The sequence below is a fragment of the Peromyscus maniculatus genome, chromosome 21, assembly GCF_049852395.1.
Source record: "Peromyscus maniculatus bairdii isolate BWxNUB_F1_BW_parent chromosome 21, HU_Pman_BW_mat_3.1, whole genome shotgun sequence".
NCBI classification, from domain to species: Eukaryota; Metazoa; Chordata; class Mammalia; order Rodentia; family Cricetidae; genus Peromyscus; species Peromyscus maniculatus.
Window position 1 is genome coordinate 48,019,051 of NC_134872.1, and position 12,154 is coordinate 48,031,204.

Sequence of the window (12,154 nt, forward strand, 5' to 3'; positions counted from 1 at the left end):
CCCAGCTCAGGCCCATTGACTCCTCCATGCCCTACAACCAAAGCCCATGTCTTCAGCAGTAGGGCCCTGCCACTGCGTGCTGGGGACACAGCCCTCAGCACTGGCAGGCCTTTATGGTGTGTGGGACCCCAGAGACCTCTTGTCAAAAACCCCTAGGGAGGTAGCCTACCCACGGCACCGAGGTTTTCACCCACCCACCCCGTGGCTCCTGGGCGATGACGTTTTGCACCTGTGCTGTGTGCCATTGTTCAATCTCTTCAATTGCTGGTTTCATAGATGCTGTGACGGATTTTTAAGAAACTCAAGGGTTTGCCATCATAAGCTCTTTGCAGACGGTGAGCAGGGTCTGTCCTGCCATCACCTGTTACAGGAACGTGCCAACTGGGTTTGGGACTCAGCATTTACGGGAGCCTGGGTGACACATGGCCAGCTCTGTCACAGAAAAACCCTACCAATGGGTGATGACTCTCATGAAAGCTTCGTCCTTCCAGCCCCCTGAGGAAGGCAGGTCCCCGAGGAAGGCAGGTCCACAGTCTCCTCTCCAGCAATTGCTTCCCGCTCACGTACCCGCTGCGAGGGACCTTGAAATCTTGTTCTTGGGAGTTTTATGATCCTTTTTCTTTCTCTCCAGGTGGGGTGCTTCAACCCAGAGGAGACGTCAGCGAGGGTTTGAGTGTGCACATTTAGGGGTTCCTTCCAGCTCCCGGGGACATGTCTCAGAAGCCCCTAAACTCTGAATCCACACAGCAGCTCTCGTGTGATTGGATCCCTCGGTGACTTCTCAGTATAGAATGCACCTGGACAGCTGCGCACAGCAGCACAGGTCCTGTGTGGCCTCTGTCTGGGAGAGAAGCCAGGTCTGTCTTACGTGTACGGCAGTCCCATGTCCGAAGGCAAGAGCCAGAACATTGGGGATGCAGGCGTACGAGAAGGGCACGGAGGTCATAGGATCAGAGCTGCCGGCCGGCCGCCCACTGGATCCTGTTAAGGGATTAGGAGACTGCAAACTGGGTAGAAAAATCCTCTCATCTGCAGCTCAAGGCTGTAATCTTAGGGCCATGGGTCCCTAAGCTTATTCTATTTCCATTCCTTGCCGCCCCTGCTGGTGTAAGGATTTGGTTTTAATCCCAGTTCTCTGGCACCCCCTCGTCTGGATGGGAGTCACAGCCTGCTCTCCACCCTTTCCAGTCGCCTGCGCCATCTGACTCACTGAGTGGCTTTTGTGAGAAGGGAGGGCAGGTTCCGTAAAGCCAAGCCACCTGGTGCAGGGGACACTAGGGAACAGGACCCACTGTCCATCTAGGACGTCAGTCTCTGGTGGGCCTGGACCATGGGCAACGTCATGGAGGGCAAGTCCGTGGAGGAGCTGAGCAGCACTGAATGCCATCAGTGGTACAAGAAGTTCATGACCGAGTGCCCTTCTGGCCAGCTCACCCTCTACGAGTTCCGCCAGTTCTTTGGCCTCAAGAACCTGAGCCCCTCAGCCAGCCAGTATGTGGAACAGATGTTCGAGACTTTTGACTTCAACAAGGTGGGCCGAGGATGGGAGGAAGGGGAAGGGGGTGTGGCTCTTGGGGGGGGAGGTGAGCAGCTAGGGGTGAGGGAGAGAGAACAAGAGAAAAGAAGTATCCATCCTAACAGTTACTTCAGGTTTTCACTGTTTCTGAGGCTGAGTCTTACAGTGGAACCAAGGCTGGCCTTCAACCCACGGTGATCCTCCTGCCTCGGCTTCCTAGTTGCTAGGATTACAATGTAAGTTGCCATGCCCAGCTTTAGCCACCGGGGAGCTGAGTCAGTTGGTGTTTCCAGCATCTTGTTCATCTGGAAGGTGGATTTTGACATTAGAGGTTTGATTCAGCGGATGGTAAGGGTCTCCTCTTTAGGCCCTGGGGATACAGCGATAAGAAGACCCACTTCACATTGGAAAGCAGAGGTCAGAGGATGAACGCAAGGGTTTCTCTGTCCTCATGTTCTACATATCAGTGGCCTCCAAGACAGGTGTGAACATGTCCAAGAAGGCCACTGAGCACCCAAGGTGCTGTTTCTGGGTGGGTGTGCTGCTTATGCCGAGAGCCCTAGAAGCAACTTGAATGTGAGGGGTGAAGTCAGAGAGAGAGAGAGAGAAAAGAGAGAGAGAGCGCAGGACACTGAGTTGCCGTGGAGGCTAAGGTGGTCTGGGCAGGCACACCATAGCGGCGTCCGCATGATATTCTGAGTAGTAGGACTGGATCCAGGCTGGGACCCAAACTCCCAGGACCTGGGTTCACCTTTCCCCCCGGGGCAGTCTGAAAGTGCAGGTGGAGAACAAGCTGCATGTCCTCCTGGAAACTACCCAGATGCACTGAGTGGGATTTATGGAGATGCTGGAGGGACAACCTTGAGCCCATGATTGAACCTGGATCTGCTTCGAGGATGGGCGCTGTTGGCTAAGGTTTCTGTTGGAGCTGGGTGTGGTGGTGCACACTGCTAATGCCAGGACTCAGGAGGCAGAGGCGGCCTGGTCTCTGTGAGACCAGTCAGGACTACATAGTGGGACCCTGTCTGAGATGGTGCAGAGACAGAGAAACAGATTTGTTAGAGATCGTCTGTCCATCTTCTGGTTATCTGGAGCAGTCAGGTAATACGATGGAGGAATCCAAACCTGCTGACCTGCTTCCCCACCCTGTGTCCGCTGATCATCAATTGGGCTGGCCTCTCACTGGGACATGGGGTCTCTCAATGATGTGGGGCTACATACCCACTGTGGCAGAGGGAACCCACTGAACACACACCACTGTGGTCAGGGCTTCCAGGGAACACCAAGATCCCGCTGTAGTTATTTAAAACTCACTAATATGTGAGTTGAGAGGCCAAATCGGATTATGAACTCAAGGACCAGCTCAAGGGCAGTGTCCTGGTGTCCGAGGGCTCTTCCGATGCGGGGTGCTGAGGTGAAGGAGTCACCTCAGGGTGGTTACCCCAAAGTGCTTCAGGGGAAGTAGAGGACCCTCCTGACCAGGTTGGGAGAGGCCCCAGGACCTTACCTCCAAACTCCCTGAAACATCCCCTCTCCATCTGCTACAGAAGCCCTTTATGTCGAGACATATCTGTAGGAAGAGTTCAAGTCACACACCATGCAACTCCCCACAATCACCTAACCCTAGTCACTAGTGTGCCATCTCTTCAGTTTCTGGGGCATGTGTTAGCTGGGACTCAATCCTTTTCACTCAAAGTTGGGGGCTGGGCACGGTGCTGCAATCCCAGCATGTGGGAAGAAGAGGCAGGAAAATGTTCACTCTTAGCAACACAGTTAGTTACCAGCCTGCCTGGGATGCATAAGACCCTGTCCCCACTCCCAAGCCCCTAAACAACAGAAAAGTCAGTCAGCTTCTTGTCTCTGCCTAACCTGGCTCCTCGTGACCCTGCACACCTTGCCCTGGGGCCTTGTGTCTCTGTGGCCCTCTCCCTGTGGAGCAGTGGTTCTCACCCTTCCTGACTCAGTGGCCCTTAAATACAGTCCCTCATGTGCGGAGACCCCCAACAGCAAAATTATTTCATTGTTGCTTCATAACTGCAATTTTGTTACTGTTATGAATCATAATTTTTTTTTTCTTTTCGAGACAGGGTTTCTCTGTGTAGTTTTGGTGCCTGTCCTGGATCTCGCTCTGTAGCCCAGGCTGGCCTTGAACTCACAGAGATCCTCCTGCCTCTGCCTCCCGAGTGCTGGGGTTAAAGGCGTGTGCCACCCCCGATAGGCGTGTAAATATTTTTGGAGACGGTTTTCCGAGGGGTCGTAACCCACAGGTTGAGAAGCGGTGCTCTAGATCCTGCTGGCTCCCGGCTCCCCGCTCTCTCTGCTCAAGCCTCACCAATGCACTCCCTGGCTTCCTGGTTTAAACTTTATTGACAAAATTGGGTCTGGCCCCAGTTCTGCCTTTCCTAGCCATGGCTTTCTACCCAGAGCAGCTTTCATTTTTAAAATTTTATTTTTGAAATGGAGAGTTGGCTCAGCAGTAAAGAGCTCTTGCCAAGGACGTGGGTTCGATTCCCAGCACCCATATGGTGCTAACAACCTCCTGTTCCATGGGATCCACCTCCCTCTTCTGGCTTCCTTGGGCAATGCATACATGCAGGCAAACACCCACATGCATGAAAATTTATTTTTATTAATTTATTAATTCATACTTATTAATTTAAAAATTCACTCATTTAATTTCTTGTTTTCTGGTGCCAGATATTAACTAGCTCTGACCCCTCTGGTCTGACTCTCCTTGCTGGGGTGCGTGTTTTGTGAGGACAGGGATTGATTGCTGTGGTTCCAGATCTAGGACAGTGCCTGGAACATTAGCTATATGAGTAACTGAATATATGAGAAATCCTGAGCCTTTTGGGCTAATATGGATTTTATAATATACATTAATTTAATTAAGCAATTATTATAATGAAGAACATAGCCAAGCATGGTAGTGCATGCTTGCACTTAGGTGACTGAGGCAGGAGAATCACCACAAGTTTAAGGCCAGCCTGGGCTTATAACAAGACTCTCTCTCTCTCTCTCTCTCTCTCTCTCTCTCTCTCTCTCTCTCTCTCTCTCTCACACACACACACACACACACACACACACACACACACACACACACACACGAGTCTGAATAATACCTTCCCATACCATTGTATTCAGTTGCTCCGTGGGCCACACTATCTTGACCTTGACCCAATGGCATCAGCACAGGGCAGTTTAATGGCCCGGCCTTAAGATGGAACACACCCCTGACCACTTCCTTTGGAAGCAAAGCGCCGTTAAAGTGCAGTTGTTCAGATGGCAGGCCAAGGCAGGGTCTCATGTAGTCCAGGCTAGCCTCAAAGTCATTACCACTGCTGAGGGCGACTTTTTTTTTTTTTTTTCCTGAGACAGGGTTTCTCTGTGTAACCACCTTGGCTGTCCTGGAACTCACTCTGTAGACCAGGCTGGCCTCGAGCTCACAGAGATCCGCCTGCCTCTGCCTCCCGAGAGCTGGGATTAGAGGCGTGCGCCACCACCGCCCGGCTGACTTTTAATGTTTGTTTATCCCTCCTTGTGCACAGCCACACCCGGTTTATACCATACTGGGGACCAAACCCAAGACTTTAAGCATGCTCAGCAAGTACTCTACCTACCAGGCTACACCCCAGCTCCTGCTTTTGTTTTTGTGACAGAGTCTCACTGTGCAGTTCAAGGCTGGCCTTGAACTACGTCTGATCCTTCTTTCTGCCTCTTGGGTGCTGATGTTACAGGTGTGCACCACCATGCTTCACTGTCCGAGAACCTAGCTGTGTAAATAAAGTTTTATTAGAGCATACTATGCTCACTTCTTTAAGAACTATGGGATATAGCTCAACAATAGACACTCGCCTCGTGTGTTCAAGGCTCTGAGTTCTGTGGCCGCTGCTCAGTTGGTAGATTGTTTGCACAGCGTACTCAAGGCTTGGGATTCAGTTCACCACATAAACTGGCTGTGAGGGTGCACGCCTGCAGTCTTTGCACCCGAGAGGTGGAAGCAGGAGAATTAGAAGTTCAAAGTTATCCAGGCTGTATAGGAAGTTGAAGACCAGCAAGGCTTAGAGACTTTTTTTTTTTTCTTTTAAAGGCATGGGTTTCTATTCTCAAAATTATCTCAAAACATCCAAAACATTATTATAGCAGCACTGAAATGACTGTGGCTGGCTGCTGTTCAACTGTGTGGCTGAAACACTGACTCATACGACTCCTTTAAAAAAGTCAGCCATTCCAGGGCGAGGACCTCTGGGTTCCAGGGAGCTGCCCCAGACACACGGAACAGGGGAAACCAGGGAGGCAAAGGGGAGGCCTGGGCTCTGCCCCTGCTAGTCTCTCCAGGGCGTGATTGTGCAGGGTCATCACACCATGCACAGATCCGTGTTGTCCTTTCAGGCTGTGTCTGAGCACTGGTGTAGAGTTTAGAAGACCCAGTTTCCAGACAAGGCTCTGTCATTCAGTTAATTGTGCGGCCTCATCCCTCTCAACTTCAGCTTGAGTGGGGACGGAAGTGGGCAACTCCTGGGAGGAGCTGTGGGATGAAGCGAGCGAATGGGAATTCTCAGCACAGGAAGTCCATGGGAAGTGCTGGAATAAAAGGACTAAGGGCCAGGGAAATAGCTCAGCCAGTAAAATGCTTGCCATGCAGGTGTGAGGGTCTGAATTTGATCCCCAACAAGCATGTGAAAAACTGGATGCTGCTGGGTGGTGGTGGTGCACGCCTTTAATCCCAGCACAGGCCTCAAAACTACACAGAGAAACCCTGTCTTGACCCCCCACCCCCCAAAAAAAATTGCTGGATGCACACTGTAACTTTAGCCCTGGGAAAGGGAGTAGAGGTGGGTCCCTGGGGCTCATTAGCCACCAATTTAGCTGAATCAGTTCCAGGTCCCAGGAGAGACCCTGTCTCAAAACATAAAGTGGAGAGTGATAGAGGGAGATACTTAGTATCAACCTCTGGTCTCCAAAAGTATAGCCATGTACACACACACACACACACACACACACACACACACACACACACACACACACGATCCATAGCTGTACTTTACTGAGGAGAATCCATTTCACAATCTCTTTATTTAAATTATTTTTTTTGAGATGTGTATCTGTAGTGTGATACTCACAATATAGCCCAGTATGACTTTAAACTTGAAACAATCTTCCTGCCTCAGTCTCACAAGTTACTGGGATTACAAGTGTGTAGCACCCTGCCCGTACCACAATTTTGGAAGTTCATATTGTCTTTCCTATCTCTGCTGAGGACATGGGGGCTCAGAGGAACCCTGTGACTTGTCCACGTCTTTCCCAAGAGGTGGCTTCAGTCTTTTTAGTTTTTCCATTGCTTCTTTGTAGTCTAAAAAAAAAAAATCACAACAGTAATACAACTCCTTGTTAGAATGTTCAGTAATACAAGAAGAGGAAAAGTGGAGATCGAGGTACCAGGGCCGGAGGCATGAGCTCTTAGCCCAGCACGCAGGAAGCAAGGCAGGAAGATCCTGGGTTCCAGGCCAGCCGGGGCTACAGAACAAGACCCTGCTTATCTAGTGCCTATTATGTGTCGAGCGGTTCTGTCTCTTCTTCAAGCGTTGTTGCAAAGGGCCTTGGTCCATCCCCATGGCCGTCCTGGGAGGAACGTTGAGCAGAGATGGAATGAGCTAAGGTGTGTGCAGAAGCCCCAGAACACAAGACAGCACCACGCAAATGTTCACTCTGAGCCGGATCCTTGCTGTGTTGCTCAGGGTGGTCAAGATCTTGCTTAAGGCCAATGGCCAATCAGACCAGGGGGATCTCAGAGGCAATCTCGCCATGTCTCTGCAAGCTCCCATTGCATGCATCCAACGACAGAGATCCCATTCCTGACTCAGATGGCCCTCCCACAGGCGTCTCCATTTACAGCTCTAATCTGCCCGCTTGGACATCTTGGGGCCGCTGCTCTCGCCCTTCCTTGGCATGCTGGGATTGAACAGGAGGCAGGAGCAGAGCGGCAGGGGTACTGGAGGATTGTCCGGCAAACAATTCTTGTGCTCCTTAAGCTGGGGACGTAGCATACTTACCTGAGGTACTTGAGGCCCTAGGTTAAATCTCCAGTATTGCAACAACTTTACGTTACACATGAAAGTCACATGTTCCTCCATGATCAACCCCTTCAAGACTCAGTGGAAGTGTCGCCTTCTCTTGAAGGGTCGTCTGATGTCCCCTTCTGTCCTGCCCTACCAGGGCTGGGGTGATGCTATAATGTCCTATCCAGATATCGGATGCACTGTGATGGCATAGGCATCTCCCCCGCCCCCATAGTGACTTGGTACTGGTCGTAATGAGCAGTCATCCTGGGCCTGGAGAGATGGCCCAGTGGTTAAGAGCACTTGCTGCTCTTCCAGAGGACCTGGCTTCACTTCCCGCACCCATGTGGGGCAGCTCGCCATGGCCTGTAACTCCAGCAGATCTGACACCTTCGCATCTGTACTCACGTACACACACCCACCGGGCAACACACACACACACACACACACACACACACACACACACACACACACAACTGAGAAAGGAGTTAGTTAGGTGCTGGAGACATGGCTCAGTGGCTGAGTGCTTGCTGCTCTTTCAGAAGACCAGAGTTTGGTTCCCAGCACCCACATCAAGGTGTTTACAACCACAGAGGACTGTGACCTCCTCTTCTGGCTTCCAAGAACACCCACCCACACATATGGCAAACAGACACATACACATAAACAAAAATAAATAATTTTTTAATTTTTTTTTTTTTTTTGGTTTTTCGAGTCAGGGTTTCTCTGTGTAGCTTTGCGCCTTTCCTGGAGCTCACTTGGTAGCCCAGGCTGGCCTCGAACTCACAGAGATCCGCCTGGCTCTGCCTCCCGAGTGCTGGGATTAAAGGCGTGCGCCACCACCGCCCGGCAATAATTTTTTAATATTTAATTTATTTTATTTTATGTGCATTGGTGTTTTACCACGGGTGTCAGGTCCCCGGGAACGGAGTTACAGACAGCTGTGAGCTGCTGTGTGGGTGCTGGGAATTGAACCAGGGTCCTCTGGAAGAGTAGTCAGTGCTCTCAATTGCTAAGATATCTCTCCAGCCCAGTAAATAAATTTTTTAAAGAAAGCAAACAGAGCTGGGTGTAGTGGCGCACATCTTTAATCCCAGCACTCAGGTGGCAGAGGCAGGTGGATCTCTGTGAGTTCAAGGCCAGCCTGGTCTACGGAGCGAGTTCCAGAACAGCCAGGGCTGCACAGTGAAACCCTTGAAATAAAACCAACAAGGAAAAAGAATGACAACATCAAGCAGCATTCACTGACTTCCTGTGCTCCGCTGTGCCTGCGGCTCAAGCTCCAGGAGCTCACTTCATCAAAAGCAAGGCAGGCAGTCGGCGCCACTGCGGCTATTCTAGATCAGGAAGTCGAATGCCATAGAAGGGACAAGCTAAGTCCCACATCCTAAAACCCAGAGAGGGCCAGGAGGCGGGATTCAAACCCGCACCTCCAACACTGTCCTCCTGTCAGGACAGGGCGACTGTTTCACTGAGCTCCGAGTCCTCACAGTCTTAGCACACAACAGGGCTCAGTGGAGCTTGAAGCCAAGAGGAAAGAGCCTCCACGTGGGCATCCTCCCGCTACCTGCCAGGCCAGCTCTCCCGTTTTGACAGGTTTGATTGACAGCCTCTGAGGCGGGCGATGTTGGAGCGTCCAGAAAGACAGATATTGGTCGTACAATGCACAGGCCTCTGCTCCCTTCTACTTAGTATCTGAGGGCTTTTGGATGCAGGGGTGGGGTGAGGGAGTGAGGAGGGAGAATTGGGCAGAGTCTTGGAGCTGGGGTTCTGGCTGAAGTGGGAGGGGCTCTGAGAAGGGTGGGCGGAGCCCTGGTGTGCTGACCCCGCCTCGCCCCTCTCTGTTCACCCAGGATGGCTACATTGACTTCATGGAGTATGTGGCCGCGCTCAGCCTGGTCCTCAAGGGCAAGGTGGAACAGAAGTTGCGCTGGTATTTCAAGCTCTACGACGTCGATGGCAACGGGTGCATAGACAGAGACGAGCTGCTCACCATCATCCGGGTAACTTCAGGTGCAGAGGGCTGGGCCAGTGGTGCGTGGTGGGTGGTCAAGGCTGGGTGCCAGGGCAGAGAGCCCAGGATAGAAATGGCAGGCCAGAATTGGGATGGGATTTGGGACCGAGGGATGACAGCTTTCTCACCAACTGCATGATCCGGGTCTCAAGTTTCCTCACTGGTACTAAGGCGTTGCTAAAGCTCCACTCTTTACCCGTGTGTGTGTGTGTGTGTGTGTGTGTGTGTGTGTGTGTGTGTGTGTGGTGGGGGGTGTATGGGACGCCAGAGGAGGGTGTCAGGTGTCTTGCTCTTCTTGCTCTGTCGCTCTGTCTTACTGAGACAGGGTCTCTCACTGGATCTAGGTTGGTGACCAGCAGGCCCCAGCAGGCCCCAGCAGGCCTCTTGCCCCATCCCCACCCTCACCCCCAGCCCTTGGGTTAGAGGAGCAGGGCCACACCTGGCTTCTCACCTGGGCAGCAAGCATGCTTTCCCGGCCATCTCAGCATCTGAGTCTCACTATGTAGACCAGGCAGGCCTGGAACTCATGGAGATCTGCCTCTGCCTCTGCCTCCCCAGTACAGAAATTAAAAGCATGTGCCACCAAGACACCCCCTGGCCCCCTTTTTGAATGACAAGGTCTTACATTGTAGTGTAGACTGGTTCACAGCTACTTGGCCATATTGACCTTGACTTTGAGGCTTTCCTGCCTCAGAATCCCAAGCGCCCGAGGCCCTGAGGTACCACGATCTCCACTCTGAACAGCTCTCGGGTCTGACAAGTTTGCTCTGCTCGTCCTCCCACCCCTGAGACGGATCTCCTGACTTCTGTCTGTCTGTCCTCCCAGGCCATCCGAACCATTAATCCCTGGAGCGACTCATCCATGAGCGCCGAGGAGTTCACAGATACCGTGTTTGCCAAAATCGACATCAACGGGGATGGTAAGAGGGCCGAGGAAGGGGTTCCCCAGGGGATGGCAGCACCCCTGGAGAGGGGCAAGAGAGGAGAAGGAGGGGGGCCTCCTGCTGGCCCCCTCCTCCACCCACCCACCTCTGCTCTGGCTCAGAACCGGATTTTGGGGATCCCTGCACCAGATCTTGGGTTCTGGATCCCTTACCATTGCCCCCCAGAGCTGGCTCTGTCCCCGCCCTTTGCAAGTATCCACCCTGAGCCCTGGACTACTGAGACCTCATCCTGCCAATCCCTTTCTCTCCATCCCAGGGGAACTGTCTCTGGAGGAGTTCATGGAAGGCGTCCAGAAGGACCAGATGCTCCTGGACACGCTGACCCGAAGCCTGGACTTGACCCGCATTGTGCGCAGACTCCAGAACGGTGAACAGGAGGAGGCAGATGCTGGCGACCCCGCAGCAGAGGCTGCGGGCTGAGCCTCGCCCTGTGGCTTCTGCATGTTGAGGGTTGGCCCGGTGCGGTGCCTGATGTGGTTGTTGTGTTCTTGTCTTCACATTACATAGACTCTCCTGAACTCTGCAGAGGCTCCGCTTGTTTCTTTGGGTGCATAGTGCCAGCGGAGGGCGGAGGGCAGTAGCGTGGAGTTGAGAGCCACCCCCCCACCCCCTCCACCCCCCCCACCCCCGCACAGAGGATGGTCCCTGGTCCCTCCTTCCTGCTTGGTGCTTCCTGCTGGTATCTCTCCGTCCTGACGTCCCTCTCTCGCCCCTCACATCTTCTTGCCCAGCTTCCCTGCTGTATTTCCAGGCCACGTCCTTTCGGATGTGGAAGCTCTAAGAGGCTCTTGGACCTCTGATGGAATCCTGGCATCTGCTAACGCAGCTTGAGGCAGTCACACCCTGCCCTGACCCTGGAGCCTGTGTGTGTGGCTTCAAGTGATGAACAGACATTTACTGAGGCTCTACTGTCCGTCAGCGCCAGCTGAGTACCCTCCAGCCCACTTCACACACATCCATTACTCCATACACCTCCATGACTGGGGGAACAAATCTCCTTGCCTACCTGGGATACTATTGCAATTTTCATGTAACATTTCCATCTAAATGATTTCTAAAGGAAACTTTATAACAACATCCTGGGAAATACAAAACCCCAAGGGGCTGAGATGCCACTCAGCAGCAAGAGCTGGTTGCTCTAGCAGAGGACCCAGCACTCACATGGCGGCTCACAAACCTCTGTAACTCCAGTCCCAGGGGACTGGACGCCCTCTTCTGACCTCCGTGGACAATGCACACACAGCACACAGACATATGCAGGCAAAGCACCCATACACATAAAATAAAAATAAGACTAAAAAAATGAAACAAAACAAAAAACGCTCAAGTTCAAGTTGGGCACAGTGGTGCACACCTGTGATGCCGGCACCCAAGGGGCTGAGGCAGGATTGCCATGGGTCTTGAGCTAACCTGGGCTTCTGAAACTGTCTCAATTGCCCCACAAAATGAAAACAAATAACCTCTCCTCAGGAACAAAAACAACAAAAACCTGGGCCTAGTGGCTCACACTTGTCTTAGGGCTCTAGAGCTTGAGGCAGGAGTTCTGGCTAGCCTGGGCTATAGAATGAGCTCCAGGCTAGCCTGAGCTACAGTGTGGGAACTTCTTCAAACAAGCAAAGAA

General features: G+C 52.3%; 1 protein-coding gene across 1 annotated transcript; it reads left to right on the forward strand.

The window, feature by feature from the left end:
* Positions 1-947: 947 nt before the first annotated feature.
* Positions 948-11,042, forward strand: Guca1a (guanylate cyclase activator 1A). The gene is made up of 4 exons (XM_042265704.2): positions 948-1,531; positions 9,429-9,578; positions 10,416-10,509; positions 10,790-11,042. Exons 1-4 carry the CDS (start codon positions 1,331-1,333, stop codon positions 10,951-10,953), a joined length of 609 nt encoding a protein of 202 aa, XP_042121638.1. The 5' UTR covers positions 948-1,330; the 3' UTR covers positions 10,954-11,042.
* Positions 11,043-12,154: the final 1,112 nt, after the last annotated feature.

What these genes read in the sequence shown, in the direction of transcription:
- Guca1a (XM_042265704.2), top strand. Translation starts at nt 1,331, where the DNA reads ATGGGCAACGTCATGGAGGGCAAGTCCGTGGAGGAGCTGAGCAGCACT. An exon ending in AGACTTTTGACTTCAACAAG is followed by an intron (nt 1,532 to 9,428) that starts GTGGGCCGAGGA and finishes CTGTTCACCCAG; the next exon opens with GATGGCTACATTGACTTCAT. An exon ending in AGCTGCTCACCATCATCCGG is followed by an intron (nt 9,579 to 10,415) that starts GTAACTTCAGGT and finishes CTGTCCTCCCAG; the next exon opens with GCCATCCGAACCATTAATCC.